The 25,293-nt window shown below is 40.2% G+C and overlaps 1 protein-coding gene and 1 long non-coding RNA gene across 7 annotated transcripts in view; one reads left to right on the top strand and one right to left on the bottom strand.

Annotated features, from left to right (window-relative positions):
- Nucleotides 1-6,194: 6,194 nt before the first annotated feature.
- Nucleotides 6,195-25,293, bottom strand: part of GRM5 (glutamate metabotropic receptor 5) — a 535,807-nt gene continuing 516,708 nt past the window's right edge. The window contains exons 8-10 of one of the 5 annotated variants that reach the window (XM_060018126.1): nucleotides 22,696-22,791; nucleotides 6,969-7,083; nucleotides 6,195-6,386 (exon numbers count right to left, since the gene is read on the bottom strand). In XM_060018126.1, the coding sequence (XP_059874109.1) occupies nucleotides 6,195-6,386; nucleotides 6,969-7,083; nucleotides 22,696-22,791 (403 nt within the window). Of the gene's footprint in view, nucleotides 7,084-22,695; nucleotides 22,792-25,293 lie in introns of all 5 variants that reach the window. The other 4 variants (XM_060018122.1, XM_060018127.1, XM_060018125.1 and 1 more) reach the window with 4 other exon arrangements.
- The window catches only part of LOC132429612 (uncharacterized), a 265,399-nt gene continuing 246,572 nt past the window's right edge, over nucleotides 6,467-25,293 (top strand). For both annotated transcript variants that reach the window (XR_009520375.1, XR_009520374.1), the window contains exons 1-2: nucleotides 6,467-6,542; nucleotides 13,841-13,891. This is a non-coding gene — a long non-coding RNA (uncharacterized lncRNA). The remainder of the gene's footprint in view (nucleotides 6,543-13,840; nucleotides 13,892-25,293) is intronic.

Here is a 25,293-nt window from a genome sequence, read left to right as displayed (position 1 = left end):
CTCCTTGAAGAATGGGCTAATGCACTAGGGCTAATGATGTGATTTGAGCTCTTTAGAGACAGAAAGCATATGACAGAGAGTACCACAACATACAGGGAGGTAAAAGGTAGAAATCATTATTTTGAACATGCAGGAGTAGAAATGCATTAGTATGGTACATGTGTTAGATGCGGCCGTGTAATTTTGATTACTTAGGTAAATTAGAAAACACGTGAAAAAAGTTTCTAAAATAACTTCTGCATGATACTCCAATAGCTTTCTACTGCCCTTGGAATATAGTTCACTGGCTACTTAACATCAACTAATGCTACTATCTCACATATTGCTTCATTTGAGGCTGTTGGGAGTTAAGGAAAGCATCCAACATGTCGATTGAGAAAAAGAAAAAGAAAAAGAAAATCCTCAGCTTGACCCCCGGGAGTAAAGTTAATGTGCTGGTAGAGCTCTGAGAAATCAGAAAATAGGAGGAAAATGGATAATAAAATGTAGCAAGGCTTTCCATGATTCAGTAGAATGGCTCTGAAAATGATTGATGATATCAATCCATGTTTTCTTCTCCAAAATCCTTAGGAGATCATCATGGAAATAGCAATTAATTTTCAAGACTAAAGGAAAAAGTGTCTACAAATTATAAATTTTATATCATAGCATTTCTAAAACTCATACTATGAAGTTCTACTCTGAGGAGACTACTTATAAGAAAAAAAACAAAACAACTTCCAGGGTTAATGCATATTAGCATATTTAAAGAAGAGTAGCAAGTTCTGAGATGAAGGCAGCCATCCAACCTGGAGTTACTATGATTTCCAAACTTTTAAAAATCTAAAACTTCTATTTTGTGAAACACTTATTACTGTTCAGCAGTTCAGAAAAGACAATTTACTATATTAAATTGCAATTTTCATGAACATATCAGTCATATAATTTATTATATAACATTTATCCTGTTATAGAAACATGCTAGTTATGTAAGGCCTTGTTTTATGTCAATGAGTAAAAATACAAGTTATATATAAAAAAGCCAAATGTGCCTGATATATATACCACATAACTAGCCTATTTGTATAAATGTTCATACAAAAAGACTTAGATGTCATGACAAGACCAAATGTGTTGGGTCTGGAGTAAAAGTTAATTTAAAATATTTAATTTTAAATTAAATTAAATTTTAAATTAAATTTCTATTGCATCAGCTGGTTTTATCTGGCCTCCATTGGTTCTATGGAGTCTTACACAACTCTTTTGATCTTTAGGAGATAATGTATGTAGTCTAGATATCTTACCTCAATCTCAAGTTTATATAAACATATGCCCATTTGGATTACTTCAGAATAGAAGACACTGAATTAGAGAGTTTGACCAAAAAATGGCTTTCTTTTTAAAGTTCAAACATAGTTTGTATCAACTTATATAAGAATATATGTATATATATATTAAATGTGTACAAATAATACAATGTAGGGAAGCAGAGAGAGGCTATATTTTAAAATTTACATTTTCTCTTCCATACATCATTCATATAGTCTACATTATGCTTTTAGGTTTTAGCCAAGTTGTTTTCAGGGGGTGTAAATTTGCTTAAGAATCTATGAAAGTAAAAAGTGATTTGACAAGTAATTTTCTTTTCTGGCAAAATTATATAGACATGCCCACACATACACACACAAACATACATACATACATACGCATATAAACATATACAGATGGACTCAAAGTAAAATATCTATATTGATGTGTGTGTTTATATACATATACAGACACATATGTATATATATACACACACATACATACATATATATACACACATGTGCATAATCTATATTATTTTTGTGATGTTACATCTATCAACACAGATAATTGTGGAACTATACCTATAATTTGTATTGGTATTTCCAGACACAAAAAGAACTTATATTCCTTGTTTTAATGCTTCCTTGTTTTAATATAACTATTTATTTATGTCTTAAAAGGTATTTATAGGTGCCTCTGGGGACAGCATCTCTGGTTGGTTTGTGGTTGGTTTATATTTTCATTTTAATCTATTGTCCACATGCTGCTTTGTAAACCCCATAACTCGAATGTGTAGATCATTCAGAGTTTAAGATGAATTAATAGTATGGCTCTTTGGGTCATAGAAAACACTATTAAGACAACAATCTAAACATTTAAGGGGAAGAATCTTAAAGTCATATCATAGTTTCTTTTTTTAATATATTTCAAAAAGTAACTGACTTCACAAACACCAGCTCTAACATGATTTAGACAACTGAGAAACAGGCAAGTGTATTTTAAAATACTAAAATAAAATACATTTATACAAGTACAAAGCAAAACAATGCTGATAAAAATGTTAAACTTTATGAAAAAAAATCATTTGCAATTCACATCAAAATAATTTAACATTCTCTATCGTTTTAATAGCACAAGCTGCAACAACAGAAAAAAAGACAGATATGTGCACATCATTTTAAAACCAAATCAGTTAAAGTGCAGAAAAAAGTAAGTACAAGCACTTGTAGCCCACACAAATCTTTTAGGATTGGCACCATCTCTCTAAAACATCTATATTCTATATAGATTTCTAATTACAACACCACCAGCAGCTGCCATTGAATTCTAGAAATACACACAATATACATAGTATATTTGTTCACATTGGGAAGATCAGTGAAATTCAGCCAACTATTTTATACATGCTTCGTTCTTCAACAGATAGTAGAGCATCTGCCAGGCCTCAGACCCTCTTTAAAGTGAATTCCGACTTATCTTTATGCTTTTCACTGATCTGTATTTTTTCACAGTATAAAATTGTAAATGGTAACTATAGAGATTCTGACAGCTTGAGGGTTATTAATAAGCTGTGGCTAAATGTGAACTCAGGTAATATCTTTGAAGTCTCCAAAACATGTACATTTTGCCGGGAGACTAGCACAGGAAATGTTTTTTCCTTAAAAAGTGTTTAATTCCTGGTTTGGAAGTCACAGAACTGCAGCAGAGCCATTATACAATTCATGGACAGTCAGAAATAGTGCCTAGTCTACCTGATCACATGCTGGTAACAGCAGAAACTTGGGAAAGACTGTTACCAACAAGGATTGGCACATTGGGGGGGTTTCTTTTTTTTCTTTGCTTCAATCAAATCTCATACCGTTTTCCTTTCCACACTCCCCTTCTGCTCCCCACCCCTACCCCAGAGAGTTGGTTCTGGTTCTTTCCAATGCAGATACAGTCTTCTCAGGCTGCCACCACTCTTTCCCACAATAGAAGAAGGGTGGACTTCTTAGATAGTCCGTATAATTTGATCAAACCAGATCTTCTTTTATTCATTCTGGGACCAAACTGTCCTTTAGGGTCACTTTTCTGAAACTTAGCATTCCACTGTACTTTCCCCTTCCTTTTAGTCATGCTGGTCCTGACTGAATTATCACTGGGCACCAGGAACAGACTGTTTTCAAGGAAATTCAATGAAAATAGGTACTCAAATGAATTGTGAAGTTCATATCCTAGCCCTAGAATGAATATTCAGTTCTCTTTGTATTGTAGACTTATTACTTGGAACCTGGTATTAGAATTGGCAAAGAGACAGAGTTAGCATCATTCCAAAATAAAAGATCCCAAGAATGCATTACTAATAATATTATATATTATACAATGTATTGAATGAAGTGGCAAAGGGTTATATAAATACACTGAAAAATACATCTTGTTCTCCTCTAATTGAATAAATTATTTTTCTTATTACAATTGACTATTAGCTCATATGGAATTATCAGATGGCAATTTATTCGCATTAAATTTTAATTTCTAACGGATTTTCTCACAAGGTAGTGTACTTTTAAAAGAAATATGTTACTAAAAAATTAGAAAGGAATTTGATCATGGAGAAAGTTTTAAAAATGTTCTTCTATTGGTCAACACAGTGAAACTTGTACTTAAGAATACAATGGAAACCAACGTAAGTGTTTTATGAAACAAAATTTTAAAACTCAGATAGAGCATACTTAGAAAGGTTTTGATACTTAAATCAAGACAGTAATCCCCAGGTGAATGCCACCCTTTTGATGAGAATCCAGGGATATTAATACTCAAAATATTTACATTTGTTTTTAAAGTAGAGGCAGACATTCGCTTTCAATGAAACCATAAAACTTAGCTAGATTCACTGTTTCAAGAGTCATTATAATATTTGGGATCGAGGGGCTCTGATGATGCTATTTTTAAATTGTCATTGGAGGTCTGATTTAAAAAACTTTATATTTTAGTAAATTAATGTTAGCTTTTAATGTTTTCTATTGGGAGATTTGATTTAATATAATTTAATATAAGAACAGTTATCAGGAAAGTAAAGTGGAGCAGTATATTTATTATAACTTGTAAAAGTGGGGAATGATAAATTACGTTAATGGATATATTTCCATTTCTCAATTCCTTTTTTTAAGTAGATGTGAGATAAAAAATACTTACCAAAATAAGGATATTGAGCTAAAGGAAAAAGGTTTTTATTTATCTTTCTCTCTGCTAAAAATATACTTCTGCCTCATAGCAAATCTTTTTCATAAGGCTATCTTTAGTATAAGGCTGGGTCAACTGAACTTTAAATTTATAGGACACCTCCTCCTTTTATTACTATCCTTATTTAAAAATCAAAAACATTTGGCACCTGAGGATAGCTGTAATGGGAGGAAGAAAGAGATGACAGTGGATGCAGGTCTTGAGCTATGAATTCTACCTGTATGAGCCTAGCAAAGCACAGGTATTTCTATTATAACTTTAAATCTCTTTTCTGCAGTTTTTAAAAAGTGACAGTATGAAGTGCACAAAATTATATTAATAATTATTTTAAAAAGGAAAATATTGATAATTGCTTTGCCTCTTTTTGGAATGGCTAAGAAAGATTGTGTGGTTTATATTCTTTAAGGTTCCTCTGTTTAAGTTTTCTGTATTGCTTTGAAAAATCTACATTTGTCATAGTTCATAGCTGCCCTGTTTAAGCAGCCAAGAAAAGTTAAAATCACTGCTCACTGGCATAGCTAAATCTCTGCTACGCCGACTTGACACAGTTTAAAATTTCCAGTGTATTAAGATTGTGTTAATTTTTTGAACAGTCCCTCCAATCATGACAATGTCTTCATTGGGTCTATGGACCGTTCTTCCAGTGGTGGGACTTGAAAAGAACAGAGGAGCTCTTTGTGCATCAGGTTTTCAAAAGAAAGGAATGAAGAAGCCCAAATGCGTACTTTAAATATTTTAGCTGGCAATGCATTCATAATGAGGAGTGGCCACATTTCATGAAAGAGATAGCCAAGCTGGAGCTCAAGAATTATTATTATTATAAAGAGAATTTCCAGCTACACAACGCACCCCAGTGAGGGAATTACAAAACAGTATTCCAGAAAATATTTTTTGCTACTCCAGTATTGATTGGCAACATGGTGAAATAGTCAAGAAATCTTCCACTGGTTTTCTTAGTTAATGGAGGTGAATGGAAATAACTAGGTGGAATCCAAGATGCAGGCTTTTGGAAGAGGATGTCACAACCAAATTGGAGAGGAAAGTCTGGTAAAAGCCCTACATACATCAGCGCAGCCCTCTTCATACAGTTGTGTGTTGTGTATGGGACACACTCACGTCAAGGCCTCAGTAAATACTGGGCCCAAGTACTGCTTTCCAAGGTCTTTAAAGGAAAGAAAAAACGGAAAAAAAAAAAAAAAAAAGGAAGAGAAAAGTTGACGTTTTGGTCCCAGATTTTGAGTTTGTTAGAAAATGTACATTCATGTTTGGTGAATCAAAGAATCTTCTGGGAAAAGAATTAACGTAAACAAACAAAACATATTTTTTTACAGTTGCTTATTAACTATGCCTTTTCCCCTCCATTACGCTGTTTCACACTCATTGCTTCCCTAGAGCAAAGCACTTAGTATGTAACTGTTTCAACAGACTCCTTGTCAGCCCTCAAAAACAGAAGCAGTGTTTCTTAAAAGCCCATGTTTTCTAAGGCCACTAGAAGAAGATCTGCCAAAAGATTTGTAGTTGGTGTCTTCGTCGGTTGATGTTGAATAGCACTATTAATCTCTTGTTTCCATTACAGGTGTACTTGGCGTCTTCCACCTCGGGTTTTAATCAGGCGACTGTGTCTGTGGGAACACCGGAGGTCTCGGCTCCGTTTGGGAACCCAGCGTGGTTTCCAAGGACATTCACAAGGACGAGGAGCTCTGAGTGTAATCTCTTATGATAAGTGTGTCGTATTTGGGAGACGATGGGATACAGAGGGCCGACTCGGACACTGGCGAGTTGGGAGTGGTACTCCCCGAGTCCACCGAGTCTCTGAAGGGGGACGGCGGGGTGAGAGCCACCAACTCCTCCAGGTCCGGCTTGCCGGCCGCAGCCTCGGGCCCGGCCGCCGGGGGCTCCCGGGCAGCGCCCCCAGCCGGCGGGGCCGCGGCCGCGGGCTGCGCGCCACCGGTGATCTCAATGGCGGGCAGCGGCTGGATCTCGGCGAACGTGGTCATGGTGGTGGGCAGCTGGATCTCTTTGGGGATCAGGTAGGACGAACAGAGCGGGGCGCCCGCGCCGGGGCCGGGAGCGGCGGTGGACAGCATCATGGAGTTGAGCTCGCTGATGTTGGCAGTGAAGCGGGTCACCACGCTGCTGATCTGCTCCATGAGCGAGCCCTGAGACGAGCTGCTGCGCGCCGCGGGCTCCGAGTGCAGCGACGGCAAGTCGTCGTCCGTGCGGCCGGCCGAGCCCGCGCGCTGGCTCAGCGTGCTGATGGGCGACGGCGAGCGCGGGCGCGCGGGCGCGGGGAAGTGCTCCTCGGCCTCCACCACGTCGTACAAAGCCTTGGGGCCGGCGTCCGGGGGCTCGGGCCCGCCTCCGCCCGCGCCTGCGCCGCCCGCGCCCGCGCCGCTGCCCGCGCCGCCCGCGCACAGGCCGCGGCTCTCCGTGCTCTTGGGGAAGGGCTTGATGACGGCAGTTTGGTTGGGGTTCTCTTTCTTGTTGATGTGGATGGACAGCCGCTGCCACAGGTGCTGCCCCCGGCTACTCTTCTCGTTCTGCGCCCACGTGACAGATTTTCCATTGGAGCTGCGGAGAGAAGAGAGACAAGAGGTGACTCCGCGAGGCCCCGGACGGGAGGGCTTCCCCGGTGGTGGGCGGCCGTGGGACTCGGACTGGGGAGGGCTTTTCTTGTTTTCTCAGGAAATAGGGCATCAAAGGACACCAGGGAAAGAGATCTTGGACGTGGCTTTTGCTTGCTTGAGTGAAAGGCTGCTTTCTTGTATCTGGTCTTCCGTTCATCATGACCACGGAAGTGTGTCAAAGGGGATATTAGTGTGGATAAAGGGCTGTGTATGGGGATTCTGCAGTAGTTCTGAGACCACTCGTGAGTGCAACAGCTGGTTAGGCTGCAGACCTAGAAGCTAGGGCTTGCAGTATTGTGGTTGTGTGCAGACGTTCCGGGGACAGGGCACGGGCTTCCCAAAGTGGGCAGCCTCTGAAAGGAAACAGAACTAGGACCTCAGCTCAACCCAGTGATCAGAGGGCAGGGAAGGGGTAGGAGTCAGGGGTTACCAGGAAGTAGATAGTGTTTCCAATTCAGTTTTTATTCTGCACGCCCATGGTTGGTGCATTTAACTAGGGATTTCTGTAAGAACTCCTGACTTTGAACATTTTTGTACTTAGTCTGGCTTATCTGGTGGAAGATACAAATTCAGTGAACACATACACTAATTTGTAATTAATTAGAACTCTTCTACTTGGTAGAAATTTCCTCACGCATTTATTTTAAGGCCTCAAACTTGAATAACAATTCTGTGAGGGAGCGTGCAGTGTTATTGCCTTTGGCACCTAGCTTATAGTTTCGAATTAGGGTCTCGATGAGTGTTGTCTGACTGACTTGGTTTCTTAGGACCTTTCTCCCTCTTCTTTTCCCCAAGTAGTCCTTTTTCGTCTCTACTCTGGGAACTGAAATCTGCTCTGGTGAAGAAAGAATCTAATGCGGCTGATACCTCAGCCTCAGAGCCTGACTGTGCCTTCCTTACCTGGAACCACAAACTATCGAGAGCCTCACCTATGGTCAGGTGATGTGCTCTGACCTTCAGGGATCTTATATGGAGAGATCCTGGGGTGATTTCCCACAAAGGAATACAAGATCTCTGTAACTAGGGGCTCTGCTACATCCAGACAGCTCTGTTCCAGGTGCTGTGACCAAGAGATAGCCTTGGGCAGTCTCTGAACAAAGGCTTTGACCACCCAATTTTATCATCTCAGCTGGTGGCTATTAAACTTAATTGTGCATAGGACTCACCTGGGGTATTTGTCAAATACCCTGGTGAACCCCAGGAGATTCTGATTGTCCAGATTGGGTTCCACGGATCTATGCATTTTACAGGCACTCAGCCCCCTGCTCCCTAAAGTGATTCTGCAGCAGGTGTTTCACAAACTGAGAAGTTCTAACAAGAAGTTATCCTTTCTCCCTGGCTTCCCATTGCTCCCTTGGCCTCCTTGCTGGAGGGCTGACCCGCCTTTATCAGACAAGGGACTGAATTGTGTTTGGAGCCCACCTGCCTTGGGACTGCCAACTGCAACTTCGAGATTCTCTTTTGCTTGAGATGTCCACTCCCTTGATAAAGGACCACTGTTTCTGCAGCCCCTATAACAACATGCTTCCTGCCTCTTTCCCACACTGCTCCCCATGTCTTCATCTGTCCCTTTCCACTTTGTGGTCTTCCTTTCTTTGCTCCTTGCACTGAAATCTCATTCCATTTAATATACCCAGTGTATTGCAACCTGGTGTCCTTCAGAATTCTTGAATGTGAAATGTCCTCCACCCTCACCCCTTTTCCTGCAAATAATGAACAAATTATTTCCAGGTTTGGAGGTTGCTGTGCATTCTCAGCACAGCAGAAGGGACCCTGCCAACCTGTTAACTTCCTTCCCAGAGAGTTTCAGGGTTTGTTTTTATGTTTTTGCATTAACCTGACCTGCCACCCTTTATGTTTTCAGTGCATTACTTTTCTTTTTCCCAAGTGTCCACTAACTTCTGGAACATGGCACAGAAGAAATGGGCCAGATGATTTATGGGATTTGATTGGGAGGATGGTTGCCAACAACCCCATTTCTCTCCTACTGGCAAGATAAGAAACAGACATGTACGGAGGGACAATTAGTTTTTCAGGTAGCTGAGGCCACTTTTGACACAAAGCATGGGCTAGAAACTAGAAGTATAACTGGATTCATTCTACCAAGCTCTAGGAAAGTTTTTGCTCCCAGCACAGAGAGGTTTTGATGGAACATAACTTTAACAGTGACAGTCATTGGAATCACATGTAGCCGGGCTCCAAAACATGAGAGCAGATTAAAAAACCTTTGGGTTTTCAATGTGGGATAAGGAAACTGTCCTAACCAAGCAATCTGTACAAAGTACTGCCATCTTTCCTGGCCATGTCTTTGCTCACAGTGTCACAGGGTCTGTGGCCACTTGGGAGAGAGTGCACCGGACAATCTGGATAACAATGGAAATGGACAGAGGACACACCAGAGATATGGAGTCCAAATCTGAGCACTTCATTTCATTTCTTGGGTCATGGAATATTTTTTTCTCCAAAGCAAATGGAGATTCTTAAGAGAAAACTGACCTACACGAGATGTTAATCTGTTTATCAATAGAATGTAGTTTCTATGAAGACAGGGACCTTATCTACCTTGTTCACTGGCACACAGCGAGATCTTAATGAGCGTTTGATGGATGAATAGGATTCTTAAGGCAACAGGGCTGTTGTGTGGTATATGGAAAGTGCAATGGACGAAGGATCCTAAAATCTGTATTCTAATTCTGGATCTGCCATTCTGGACGCTTGGAAAATAATAATCTCCTTAAGCCTCAGTAAAAAAAAAAGCAGATAGTATATCATTTGGTGAAGATTGTTGTGAGGAGATGAAATGAGACAATGAAAGTGAAAGGTTCTGGTAAGGAGAAGGTATCTAAGATGTTATTTTTTGCATTCTGTGGATTGTACCCAGCTTTGGAGTTACAGGGGGTTTTATCTGCGGCGTGTCTTTTCTCACCCTATGCTGTCACCTTGGGTGACCACCTCTCCTCCACTAAATTTAACATTATTCCACTTCCAAAGTTTACTTCTTCCTGATCTTTCATTGAGTTGCCTCCTCTGCCTTTTCCTTCTTTTTTACCTAAGTACTTCCTATCTTTTTTTTTTTTTTTTGACTTTTCCTTAATTGCTTTTTCTTGAAGGAAGCTTTCCTGACCCCACTCCTGACTGGGTTAGATTCCCATTGTCCCTGCCGTAGGCACTGAATAACTCTTTGTTGTATGTCCATCTCATCTGCTGGATGGAGTGTTTTGAAGGCAGAGACAGAAGGTTCTTCATTTCCTGTTATATCCACAATACCCAGTGCATTGCCTGCTCAATAATATTTTTTGGCTAATAATTGAGTGGATAAATGCATTCCATTTTTAAAAATTCATACTAATTACTTTTGTTAGAATTAAGTTTTAAAAATCATTCAATATTAATGAAATTCTTTTGTCTTGAGGATCCATCTACTTCTTATATAACTCAATTAATCATTAGTACTCAGTGTGTACTGAAAAGGATGTATGAAAAGGTATTTCATAAACTAAGTACAACAAGACAGATCTTGATATCTATCATGAAAATCACAAAGGAAGTGTTGATTTCTTTTTTGTAGTTCATATATATCTGTTTTAGTGAAACGTCTCAGTGGTGACAGTTTTTTGAGGCAGTTACCAGCAGGGGACCCAGAATGTGGCTCCAAGATCTGGCCATGACTGATGTTGGGCAAGTCACTTAATACCTTTGAACCTCTTTGCTTATTGGTAAAAAATAGAAGTGAACCACCCTTTCTGACCTCACGTGATTTCTGGGAGGAACCAAAAGAGTAATATACATTAGGGTGTTTTATAAAGCATAGCACCTCTGCAAGGGGTTATCGCCATCAAACTTGCCATTCAATGGAGGTAAAATGTTGTTTATTAGTATTTAGGCTGATAATTTTTTTTTTTTTTTAAACATCAGGATTATACATTTGTCCTAGGGCCTGAGGTAAGAAAAAGGAACAAACTTTTCCTTACCTGTCTACAGCACTTCATCTTCCCCAGCTAATATTTTGGGCATTAGAAAAGGAGGAAGAGGAAAGAAGATTGCAGGGAGAGACAGAACCAATGGTCTGCTACATCTGGGAAGGAGGACAAACTGGCCAAACAAAAGAGAAGAAAACAACACAAAAACCTTGGTCTTTGCAGGCACCAATCAGCCCTTTTGCCATATATAATACTATGTAGTCTAGTGTTCTCATTTTTATGATGATTTGCTCTTTATTTCTGGAAAAACAAAACCCACAAAATTCAGCCTTTCAGTAAGAAAGAGGGTTATTAGAAGGTTAGGCTTTTTTGTTTGTTTGCTTTTTGTTTAGATTTTGGGTTTGCCAAAATGACACCTTCTCCCTTTATTCTCAGAAGTTTGTTCCCCCTCTTCTCTTCCATGTGGGACACTTAACTAACTTATTCATTTCAAGCAGGCTCCAAATGTCAGCTCAATGACCTCTCCCAATTTCTCTACTCATCCCCCAAACCTGCAGGCATTAGAGCATACTGCCATGGCGCACCGTCGTTAGGAAGCAAATGTTAGTAAAGAGAGAGTTTGACTGTCAAAAAACTCCAGGGATTTAGAATTTTTGTGTTCATTTTAAATGGCTGTTGAATGATCTGTGTGATTTTTTCCCCTCAGAACTCATTTAGGGTTTTATTAATGGCATATAAGCAATTAAGATTCTCAGAATATTTCACTGAATTAAAAAAAAAACTAGGCCCTTATCCTCCTTTTGTTACATTACATTGTTTATTAATACTTTCCTAAGTTGCATAGTTTCAGGGCATAAGAAAAATCAAATGTATCCTCTGAAAATCAAAAAATTATTTTTATGAAAAAATTATCTTCATTACTAAACCTCTCTTTTTTTGTGATTTTTGAGTTAAGGGGTAGCCAGGAGAGAGGTATAGTAAGGTTATGAGCTTGCTAATACAAAAATGTATTTAAAAAATACAAAAACCTTGTAACATCATTAGCAAATATGTCTTTGGAATGACATCAGACAATATTAGGTCAATAAAATAATTTTATGAAGTAAGAATATTATAAGCAGAAAATTTGCAATTGCAGTTCCATTTTCTGCACATTTTCTTAAACTTTTATTTTTAATTTTTAAAAATTTTTTAACATCTTTATTGGAGTATAATTGTTTTACAGGGGTGTGTTAGTTTCTGCTTTATCTTAAACTTTTATAAATCAGTCTATTTTACTTTCAGTAATTTGTTTTGAACTACAAAATATAGAAATATAGTTTTAAAAAATACTGAGGAATCTGATATTGTTTATATTCAGGCATTCTAAATTATGTGGGAGAATTTCTTTCTGAGCCTTGCCTAAAACCTGACATCTTGATTTTGACAATTACACTGAAAAACACACCGTAATATATAAGAAAATGGCAGAATCATCTATATAAATTTACCCACTTATAGCATAAATGGATGTAAATAGCTATTCTGCTGTCAAAAACAATTTAAATGGCCAGGATGATATATGCATTAGAGATGCACATATAGAGAAAAACACTTGGGTAAATGGAAATGAAGTCAAGGACTAAATTACCTGATAGAGGCATAATAATCAAAGCAATACCACCTGTTTTCATAGTGCTTTATAAAGCACTTTTAGGAACACTGATTATCAGAGGTTGATAGGATCAAAGTGTTTATCCTCCTTCCAAAAATGAGAAAACCGAGACTCAGAATAGGTGATTTACCCAGGGTTACACAGAAAATGACAAAGCGGGGACTAATACCATGTCATGATTTTCAATTCCATTTTCCATGACAGTACCCTGTTCATATTTGTTTTTTGAAGTGAGCTCTCCTTATTCCATGGCAGAGAGCCTCAGATGTAACCTGTGATGCTATGTGTGTTTAAGTAGATAAGTTAGTAGTAATTTGATTTATATTCTCTCTTACCCTGTATTGCTTTACTTCTTTTTTTTTTTTTTTTTTTTTTGCGGTACGCGGGCCTCTCACTGTTGTGGCCTCTCCCGCTGCGGTGCGGAGCGCAGGCTCCGGACGCGCAGGCTCAGCGGCCGTGGCTCACGGGCCCAGCCGCTCCGTGGCACGTGGGATCCTCCCGGACCGGGGCACGAACCCGTGTCCCCTGCATCGGCAGGCGGACTCCCAACCACTGCGCCACCAGGGAAGCCCTGCTTTACTTCTTAATCTTGACACTGCAATATATTTTGCAGTCTCAAGAAAACACCCTGCATCTCTCTTTGGTTGCTAATTCAAATAGCACAAGTTGATTGAGCACCTATATTTGTCAAGGATGATGACTGGATGCCTTTATGATGAAGGCCCTTGAAGCTTACAGCCATATACATTAATATGATAAGGCAGTTTCAGCCTTTTTTTTTCATGTTGTGATTCAACAGAAGACAGTTGTCCTGTGTATAGCACACTTATTTTCTCTCTGACTTATTTTGGAATACCAGTAAATGAGAGTGGTGTAATTTCAGGGATAATCTTAAATCTGCACTATTTTGAAAATTTTGGTATTTCATCTAATATTGGTAGTAAGTGATTTGTGGTACCTTTGCCAATGATTTTGATTCATCGGTGCTTTTTGATATTGCGGCTGAGATTTACTGATGTAAGAGACTTCCCTCAAAGAGGGTATAATTGATTTCAAGAGAACATACAGAAGAAGGCTAGCAATATGAATTACAGTATTCTGATAGAGGTTGTTTTCCTTTTACCTAGGACCTTGAAATGAGGAAGCAGATGGCCAGGAGGAAGGATGCTAAACATGAGGTGAGTGAGGGATGGTGGAGCATGGGAACAAGCAGTCAGTTCATTGAGTTCTTAGAGGGGACGGATCACAAGGAATTCAAACCTTCACAAGAAGAAATCATTTCTAGTGGGAGGGGGTTGGCCAGGGAATGTTGCCTGCCTACAGGAGCAGATTGCACCTAGGCCTTGAATAATTAGTAGGTTATGGCAAAATCCAAAAAGAGAGTGCTAAGAATTGCTCTCCAGGAAGGATAGCAGTGACAGAAGTCCAGGAATCCACAAAGAATTTTCCAGGAAATAACCAGTAGTCCAGTTTGACTGTGTAGGTATAGAGTAAGAAGTTAAAGCATCAGAAGGTAGAGTTTAGACTTTTTTGTCTGCTGTAAAAATTCTTCCTGGCCACCCCTGACCTACAAGAGTCTTCTTTCTTCTATTGGATTGGCCAAAAAGTTCGTTCAGGTTTTCTGAAACATCGCACAGGAAAACCCGGACGAACTTTTTGGCCAACCCAATACTTTCTTTTGCTATTTTAATAACTCATTAGTAATCAGCCTTGGACTTCTTATTAGTGTCTGGAATAAATGGGTGGTCTAATATGTTAGACCAGAAAGATGCTCTGATTATTAGATACATATGTCATCTACATGCTTGATCAATCAATAAATGAATATATCAAGAAGTACCCATCATTTTTCTCTGTTGTTCTTCAACTGTAAGAATTCTCTGTTGCTATTTAATATTTTATGTATTTGATCATCTTTCTCGAGCCCAACAAAAACAGTTGAACTCAGGAACCATATATGCCATAATCTTCTTTAAACCTTCACCACAGCTTCATCCATTGACCTTATTCCTTGTCTGGCCCCAGTCCTGGTCCTACTTCAGGAAGACGTTCAAGCCTAATTAATATTTACGTTAATTAGTCCTTCAGGCAATGAGGAACCAAGAAGATTTGACACAAGCAATAGTGGTACCCAGAGTAGATTTAAGAGCTTGTTTTAATAGTGCAGGGATACAGTGTAAGATGCTAACAGTTGTGGCCAAAATGAGGATGGAAAGGAACATATTGCTATGAAAACCATTGTGAAAAAAAGACATTTGTCCTTGCGCTTTGGGTTTTTCTTGTTGGTATTAGAGGAATTCAGAGCAAGGATTGCTCATGGGGGAAAGAAGTTTCAGGGAAGGATTTGCAAATAAAGTGGAGCTTACCGAGGCCTTAAAGCCTGGGGAATGTTAACATAACATGGATAAACAAGATCCAGTTAATATACATCTCGCATATACGGCCAAGAAACTAATGCCATGTGTTTAACCCTGTGAAACCCTTCCAACAACCCGGTGGTGGACTTTCACCTCTCTTTTAAGTAGCTGGAGCGGGAGTAGTGGCTGCATGCTTCTAAGATAATTCCCTCAGAGGACATCTCTTAGTAGGCATTTAGTCCCTAATAAAATCCTAGCGGGAGGAGAACCATTCAGCCCTATTTTAACTTACCTCTGGTCTAACAGCAGCGGAGCCCTTTTCAGAATGTTCCATGGCCAATCAGGGTGGGTTATTAAAGTGCCTGGTGGTCTAGGATTGCTGCTACTTCCCCCAAGTTCTTATAAAGAGGAAGCATCTAACGCAGGGCATGCAGGAGCGTGTGCCAAGCAGAGGCAGTTTGTTGGATCATCACCGAGTTTTCTTTCTCAAATTAAGCTATTTCTTTCGATCCATAATTCAGTAAGACTCAAAACTAAACTCCTCATACTGAGATATAAGTTCTAGGTTTAGTTGAGGTGCTTCAACTAAGATTAGAAGATTTTTTTTTTCCAAAATAGGAAATGATTTTTTTTCTCCAAAACAGGAAATGATTTTTTTCCCTCAGCCATCACTATAATGCCCAGATTGCAAGTGAGTAAGAAAGAACAAAAGAAGACACAGCTGGGCTTCCCTGGTGGTGCAGTGGTTGAGAATCTGCCTGCCAATGCAGGGAACACGGGTTCGAGCCCTGGTCTGGGAAGATCCCACATGCCGCGGAGCAACTGGGCCCGTGAGCCACAACTACTGAGCCTGCGCTTCTGGAGCCTGTGCTCCGCAACAAGAGGCCACGATAGTGAGAGGCCCGCACACCACGATGAAGAGTGGCCCCCGCTTGCCACAACTAGAGAAAGCCCTTGCACAGAAACGAAGACCCAACACAGCCAAAAAAATAAAAATATACATAAATTAAAAAAAAAAAAAAAAAGAAGACACAGCTGTTTCGTGCCTGTGGGCTGAAGCTTCCAGGAAGACTTTGTGGAAGAATCCAGCTTGATTTAAACCTTGAATAAAACATGGGATTGGGATTGATGGCAAAGGAGAGTCTTGGAATGATAGTAACTCCCGTTTGAATAGAACTTTCTACTTCACAAGGTGTTTTCACCTGTGTTATTATATTTGCCTTTCACAACAGCTGTTTGACATAGCGCTTCTAATGATGTATTTATAGGTCTGTTCCTGCACAAAACTTGGAACACTCCAAGGGCAGCCACTACATGCATCTCCTGTGTTTAATATGGTACCTGATGCAGAGTAGGTAGGCTGGGAGTGTCAAGCAAATGAAGTAAATTCTTTCACCTTGAGTGCTTGGTATAGACAGGTATTATTAACCTGTATTATAGATGCAAAAACTGCGGTTTATAGAACTTAACTAAGTTGTCTAACTCAAAAGGCAGAACAGTGCCTCAAATATGACCCTAAATCCAGATCACTGCCACCACGCAATATTGTCTCTGTGCTGAGGGCCAAGATACACACTGAACCAAAGGGCTGACAAGACATACCTTTGTGGAGCAGCAAGGGAAATGCCAACACCCAAGTTTGTGTCCATAAAATGACCTGATAATAAATTCCAAAGCTCTGTGTCAACATTCACCTGAACATTGCAGAGATGACTCCGGAGGGACTGTAGGATAAGAGAATGTCCCCGGAATTCTACAGTGGTTGCTGAAAACATGATTTCTGTTTAGACAAAATATTCCTTTTGACCTTAGTTAAAGCACCTCAGCTAATGCATGTAACTGAAATCTGATGTATGAAGAGTACTCTGATTTCGAGGCTTTGAATCCTGGTTGGACATCTACCACTAACATGCTTATTATGTATAAAAAGCTCCTCATTTAAGAAAGCAATTTTTTGGATTATTTTTGCTTATTGCATAAAATGGGCCATGCCACAGATGTGAGGCACTAAGTCGATTCCAGTTCCATTCCCTTTGGGTTGCTTCACGTGCTTCATGATGTATCTTTTCATTCCTTTCCTCCCTCCCTCCTTCCTTCCTTCCTTGTATTATGGTAAGACACTTAAAATGAGACCTACCCTCTTAAATTTTTTAGTGTACATTACGGTATTATCACTTCACACCTGTTAGGATAACTTAATCAAAAAAACTCACAAAGGATAACAAGTGTTGGTGAGGATGTGGAGAAATTGGAACCTTTGTGCAAAATGCAAAATGTTGCAACATCTGGGGAAAACAGTATGGAAGTTCCTTAAAAAATTGAAAACAGACTGCCACCTGATCCAGCAATCCCACTGCTGGGTATATATCCAAAAAATTGAAATCAGGATCTCAAAAGAGGTATTAGCACCCCCATGTTCATTGTTGCATTATTCATAGTAGCCTAACAACCTAAATGTCCATTGGTGGATAAATGGATAAAGAAAATGTGTCGCTTCTGAAGAGACGTTTTTCCAAAGAAGCCATACAGATGGCCATCGGGTACATGGAAAGCTGCTCAACATCACTAATCATCAGGGAAATGCGCATCCAAACCCCAATGAGATATCACATCAGACCTGTTAGAATGGCTCTTATCCAAAAGAGAAGAAATAACAAGCGTTTGCAAGGATGTGGAGAAAAGGGGACCCTTGCACACTTTGGTGGGAATATAAATTGGTGCAGCCACTGTGGAAGACAGTTTGGAGGTTCCTCAAAAAGTTAAAAATCACACTGCCATGTGAACCCAGCAATTCCAACGCTGGGTGTTTATCCAAAGAAATGAAATCAATATCTTGAAAAGATATCTGTACCCTAATGTTCGTTGCAGCATTATTTACAATAGCCAAGATACGGAAGCAACTTGAGTCCATTGATGGACAAATGGATAAAGAAAATGTGCATAAAGAAAATATTATTCAGCCTTGAAATAGAAGGAAATCCTGCTATTTGTGACAACGTGAATGAAACTTGAGGGCATTATATTAAGTTAAATAAGGCAGATAAAGACAAATACTGTATGATCTCATATATGCCATGGAAAGGAAAAATATCTTGCTTATAATGTTCTTGTGAGAACTTAATGTATAACATTTGTGAAGGGACTACCCCAGTATCTGATGCATAGTAATTACAGTAATGGAAGCAATTGTTATTATTAGTCTTACTCGTTTTAGAACATCTCTAAATATAAGTTATAGCATTAATTTGAAGTTGACTTTGGGGAGGAGTGAAGAGAAGACTACTGTAGCCATCCTAGCCTATGGCTCAGCACCCAGCTGGCCTCTGCAAAGGCAGCCTCTTTCTCTTCTGTGGACTCTGAATTTTTATCATTATACAGTGTCCTTCTTTATCTTTCTTTATGGCCTTTGTTTTAAGGTCTATTTTGTCTGATACGAGTGTTGGGACCCTGCTTTTTTGTCATTTCTGTTTGCATGACATGTCTTTTTCCCATCCCTTTGCTTTCAGTCTGTGTGTGTCCTTTGCCCTGAAGTGGGTCTCTTGTAGGCAGCATATTGTAGGCTCTTGTATTTTTATCCGATCTGCCACTCTGTCTTTAGATTGAGCATTTTATGGACTCTGAATTGTATATAACTGTGTGCCTAGCTGTTTCTGAACACTCGATTCAGGTTTATTTTATTATTATTTAGTTTCTATTACTCTTAATTCTATTTGCACTGGCATTGGTTATTGTTTATGATATTAAATGAGGAGTTAATATGATAAACAATTGTTCTATGGGAGAGGGGTTCCATATTTGCACTGCAGTGATCTCTTTTTCTGACTCTGTTTCCCGATAGACAATTGATTTTCAAGGGCATTAGTCTTGACTTGGTCATCCATTTATCTCCAGAGTCTTGTCAGTGCTTGGCTTATAGTAGATGCTTAGTAAATGATCATTACATGGAGGAAGAAATAATTGAAGGGATGAGAGGCAAAAAAATCCTAACACAGGTATCACATTTTGGGCTTACTTTCAAATCTGAGTTCCTTACTCATTTAATAATGACTATTATTACATTGCTGTTACTAGATTCCCTAAGGTGTTATTGAACAATTATACCCACTAAAATTAGATGCCGCATCTACTAGGTGAAAAGCAGTTACTCAGCTGACTAGGGGTTGATCTTTCACATAACTGATATCATGACGTAGCAACAGTAAAAAGAACCCCCTACCACCCTCCTTCCTTCAGGCACTGAATGAGGGCTTTAGATCTGTATCATTTGATTAAGGGGTCCCTTTCTCAAAGAGAGACTGGGAGACTCAATATCTGTGCCTCTCCTTCATGGGGTATAACACGAGCACATCAGAATGCAGATTCCAGGGAGCACTGAGGTGGAATCCCCCTGCTGAGACAGGCAATAGTAACATTCATTGTTGAGGATTTAGCCAATCCCGAGAGCGGACCATCTCCGTATGAACTCCCACGTAACAGTGCTTAGAGAATTTCTGGTTCTTAGAGCACCTCCCTGTTTAGGACTCTCTTTCACTTCTCCTGCAATCAGGAAGACTGCTCTGAAACACACTTAGACTGTCCACTGTGAAAATATGAAAAGGTGACAAGTTATGCTATAGTCAGAAAGAAAAAGAATGTTCACATAAAGGGAAAACGGCGACATAGTATTTCAGGAAGCTAGAGTGTTAGGGATACATACAGTGTTCCTTTTCCTTTCCAAGTGGGGGGGGCGAGGGGGGAGATGTGAGGGGGTGTCTCTAAGGCCCTGCCAGTGTTGCAGATAAGGTCATGCTGTTGTGCAGTGCTATGACTGCACGCCTTGTAAAACTCCTTCTCTCCTGCCCGGCAACATGGCTCTGCAAGGATCTCCCCAGGCATGACTTCATAGGGTCCGGTCCATTCTGTAGTGTCATCATAGAAAACATAGGCAAATGAGATGCCGGGCGACACTCCTGGTTTTCTGTGGTTGTTGGAGCTTCCCTCGGTCCCTCCCTGGGACTGGTTGTTTGGTAATGGCTGCAGAATCAGCCCAGATGTTTGCAGAGTAAATAGGATGCTTGACTGTGACTCTGGGAAGCAACTGGGGGGAGGAGTGGGAATGGATAAGAAAGAGGACCTTATCAGCTGGTACTAAAAGTATCTATGAAAGTTTCATACAGTTATGCTTTTTCCAGCCCTTCCATTCTATTCCAGAACAAGCAAATTGGGATTAACTACTCTAACCCCTTATTTAGAAATAGTATACATTGCAGTTGTCTCCTCTCTGATATCTTAATATCTTTCTCTTAATATTCATTTTAAACTTATCTCTTTTGGATAAATATTTTTTGTGTGTATTCATATAAACAAATAGGACTCCTCCCATATATGCTTTCTCTCTGTCAGTTTTTACTTGATGTTAAAGAAATGGAAAGAAAAAGTAGGAGGGGAAGATCATTTGTTTCTACTAAACTATGCTTATCTGTGAGGCTGAGGTGTTTGCTCCATCAGAACTCTCTTAACTGCAGCATACACTGCTCCCCTCTGCCTAGCAGAACATATCAGTGTAATAAGCCTTGCCATTGCCTTGGCTATATTCAAACAAATGCTGAATGGTATCTTACTGTTGTAGGGAAATTTAGACCATTACAGTGTAACACATTGAGTGGCTACCTTTGTAGATCTGGACCTGACCCAAGGAAGCTGGGATCCCCTTGCTGTCTTCCGTCTCCCTCCTCCCCCCCCACCCCCATTCTCAAACAAGACAGCCTTGAGCAAATCTAATCGCTAGGCTGATCAGATCTGAGTTCCAAGCACTGACTAAACTCTCTCAAGAATACCGCTTGACGGAATTGAGACCTTATGTTTACCATGAATAGCTTCATCTCCTACACAAGTGGATTATTTCAGAATATCGGTTTATGGACTGACTAAATCTGAATGACCTTGGAAACTTGTTACACTACAGATTCCTAGGTTGTGCTGACCAAGACTTTGCCTTAGGATGTTTGATAGGCAGCCAAGTTTGCTACGCTTGGGAACTCCAGTCCGAGACAGTGCCTCAAATTACAAGTCACTTTGGACAGAGCCCCTGCGCTCATTTGATGCAGTCATTTTCACCGTGTCCTGTCAACTCTGATGCTGTCTGAATGATTTTCAAGTAGAGGAATTGTGCCACTTAGTTATATCTGAATAGAAGGAAACTAGGAGCCCCGGTAGCAGTCTGTTGAGTTACCCGCCACAAAATGATCCACTGAGGCTTATCTTCCAGACACACTGAGATCCAAAGAAAGCTGTATAAAGGGATTGTGGGTATAAGACTATCAGATACACCAGTGTGCACACATATGTGCCTGCACGTGTACACGTGCTCTCACTGCCTTGTTTCTGGGAGCCGTGAACGAAGTCAGCCAAGCTCTTGACCAGGGCTGCTGTGAATGATGGCTCAGGCTGTACACTGCACAGTTCAGGGCATCATTTTCACAGACTGTGATGTGAACGGCCCCCAGAAGTTGTGCAGTGTCCTTGTAGAAAGTTAGACATTATTTTGAAAACCAGAAGGCACCCACTACTGTGGAATCGAACAACGTTTGGAGGTGAAAGTTCACGGGATTAGATTCTCTTCTTGCTCTGCAGCGGGATCTCAAGCTCTGCTCTCAGCACATGGGCACACATATGTACACACTGTATCTTCTGCACTTCCCCTTTCCTTTAATCCAGGCTGATTTGCGAGAGCTTCCCTCCCACACTTCAGTACCACAGATGGATTGGGAAAAGCCACAACAAATTAGGGGTGGGGAGTTAGTTCATGGGGGACAATTTCCCAACTCAGGGCTCCTCCAGCCTTCTTTATCTCCAGAGCCTTTTTCTTGAAACCCAGTCCCATGCAATAAAGCACGTTTATTTCATGCAGACAAAGCTTAGTCGATGCTTATAGTTCCAGCTACCCCAGTTTCCTGGGCACAGCTTGGTTGGGAGGGCCTGGTATGACGGAACATGCACAGCGCAGCGACAGGGTGTGTTCACCACCAAACACAGAGAAGGAAGGGAGCTGCAAAGCTACGGTAGCTAGAGGAGGACTAGCTTTCCTGATTTCAGTTCACGAAAAGCCTCTGGCCTCTACAGTTCACTCATTTGGCCTGGCATTTGCCCTTGGCTGTGAGATGACATTTCATTCAAAGTAAGTCAGATGAATTCCCAGGCTTGTGGGATCAGGGCTGGAGTCTCCCCTCCATTGCAGTCCTTCCCTCAAAACCAGTCCTAGGCTTTTGCATTTGTTTTTGTTAAGCAATTGGATCGTCCTGAAATGTGTATTTCCTCCAATCTCTTCCACTTTGCAAACTCCACAGAAGCATGTAACCAGTAATTTAAAACCCACAGGGACACTGACTGTGAGCTAAGGCTTCAGACATGCAAAGCGCACAACCCTGGGGAACAGCAGCGTCCGGGACAGGAGGCTCCCATCACTTCACACGTGGGTGGCGTGGGTTTTTGCAAATCAAACGCACGTAGAAACCCAGTGGTGGCCCAGGTTGGACACACTGCACGGGAGGCACGGTGGAGTGAGGACCCAGACCAGGGAGCCACCTGTTCCTGTAGCTTGCGTACATTTAGTTCACACCACCTCAGGCCACTCACACTTTGCTTACCTGCTCATTGTTGCTCTCCCACCATTCCCCATACTCCCTTTGGGGGTGAAACACTCTATTTCCGACTTGTGCTGGGCCAGTCTCCTGTCTTTGTACCTGGTGAGCACGAACAGGGACAGGAGCAAACAGAGAGATGTGATTGTGTGCTTCCCTGGCCGGGCTGAGGAAGAGCTGGGGCTGCAGAGGGTGGCCCCTCGCCCGAACAGGGCTCCTGCTTTCACTGCGGTGGCTGACCTGTGATGCTATAGATGGTTGTGATGGTATATCGATAACACTGGTGGGTAATTTTGTTACTCCTTGGTTGAACCACATGTGATCTACCCTTTTACATTGCCTGTTGATCATATTTAATAGTCAGTGGTAAAAAGGATGTAATTCATAGCCTCTAAGAAAAAGATGAATATCAGTACATTAGAATTTAGTGTTTACCATATGCCAGACCTGGTGCTGGAACTTGACCCAAATGTAGTCCTGGCAACAACTTGTGGCAGAGCCTCTGCTATTATTGTATCCATTTTACTGAAGCAGAAACTTAAGATTATAAGGATTAAGTAGATTGATCCAGGATTTTGGACACAGGAATCTAAGTTCAGAACCTACACTTTTAGCCATTATAATGTGTTTGCCTTCTAGTTTAAAAAGTCATTCTTATCATTAATGAACCTTCCATGAGTGGTACTGTGTCTGAGCGTGATACTAGAGACTGGTGATGCCAAAAGAGAAAAGAGACGTTCCTTGGATGTGAGAGGTTTACATAACCATTAAGCTGAAGTGTGACAGTCAGTATTGGGCTGCTTGCATTGTGGTGAGTGGCTTAAACAGCTTTTATATCAGAGTTAACAATTCACCACATCTGGAAGGTACTAGAAATTTCATCTAAAATAAGTTAAGAGATTTCCAACATTTGTCTGCTACATGGTGCATCAGGATGAACCCTTATACTTGTATGACAGTTTTCAGAGCCAACATGCTTTCACAGAAATAATCTCTTTTTTTAATTCATCAGTTTAAGCCCGTGGGATAATTAAAGAGGCATTGTTATCCCCATTTGCCAAATGAGGAAACTGAGACTTACTTAACTGACTTGACCAAAATCACAAGCCTAGTGAGGAGAGAGTAATAGTCAGTAGAGCTTGCAAGCGTCCAAGGCTCTTAAGGTTTATTATTATCTTTATTACATTTTCCCTTCTAAATCTGGAGCCTGATCTGGTGCCACTTCGTCCACGTTCCTGTTATTCAGCAGGTAGTGATAAAGTGGCTATCAGAAGACCTGTTTACTCTTGATATAGTCACTTTTAAAAAAAGTTTTCTTTTTCTGCTGTCTCAGAATTCATGTTAAATAAAACAAAAGGCAACAAAATTAAAATCATTATTTGTCCTGGGATAAAGGGCTTGCTCATAACTTTTTTCTCTTCTTAGATGTGAAAAGTATTTAGTATTTGAGTGAAAGTGAAATGGCTCGTTAAGTCAAGCAAAATGGATTACCTTCTTCAGTGAACATTAGTTGAGCATCTATTAAATTCTAGGCAATGGGCTTTGTCCTAGGGATAGAGAGATAAATAATCTTCAGGTCCTGCCTCATAGAGCTCACAGTCTCATGGGAGAAGGAAGGGGAGAAGACAGTATGTACACAGTAACCCTAGGTCTAAGCCATAAAGAAGAGAGGAAAAGAACTTAAAAGACTTTCTTTGAGAAGGTAAAGCATCAGACCAAACCAGATTGAGCAGCTTTTATTTCACCAAAGAAAACACCTTGGAAGAGGATCCCTCGTGAAGTACCAATCATCGAAGGACATTCCACATTTCAATAGAAAATATTTTGTGTTTATTTGTGAATTGGGTTGCATAGCCAGAATGCTGCTCTAGAGCTTAAATTAAAAGAATATTAATAGAATAATAGAAGTATTCATGGTTCCTTAAAGTATTTTTGAATATCTTCTGTTAGGCTAATTTCCAGTTAATTTAAATTTTTTCATAGCTAATTTAGGACATCTACACTCTTCATGCCCCAAAGCTCTTCTTTCTGTCTCTATCTATGTCGCTCTGTCTGTCTCTCTCTCTCATGTACACACACACATATGCACACACTCTGCCAGGTGCCCCTGCTTGTGAAACATCTTATTCTCTCATAACCCACTCTCTTTTGGTAAAAGATTTTACAAAACAGAATAAAAAATACAAATCCCAACTTATTCCAATAAAGCAAGAGATACATTAGACTTATTTAGAAGTTTCAAATAGTTCTTGTATCCAAGGTGAAAATGTCATTTACAGATTGGGAAGCTTATCTTTGCTTTTGGATGGGACACTTCTTCCTGTCTATAACTATAATTACAGCTTAACTATGTTTACCAGATACTTAAATAAACCACATTTTCATTCATTCACTTATTATTCCATTCACCATAATGTACTGTTTAAAGTAGCTAATAATGCTTCTATAGTCTCTGCTGCAGGTGTATAATTCTTTCCATTTGGGCTTATTGCAGAACTCTAGAACTGTCAATTAAAATAGTTAAAGCTTTTCAGAGTTTATAGCTAATAAAATATCAGTGAAAATTACTTCTCTTATATAATAAATTCATATATCTTTTAGGCA

The sequence above is a fragment of the Delphinus delphis genome, chromosome 8, assembly GCF_949987515.2.
Source record: "Delphinus delphis chromosome 8, mDelDel1.2, whole genome shotgun sequence".
NCBI classification, from domain to species: domain Eukaryota; kingdom Metazoa; phylum Chordata; class Mammalia; order Artiodactyla; family Delphinidae; genus Delphinus; species Delphinus delphis.
Note: the sequence above shows the minus strand (reverse complement) of the source record. Positions and strands in the feature narration are given on the sequence as shown.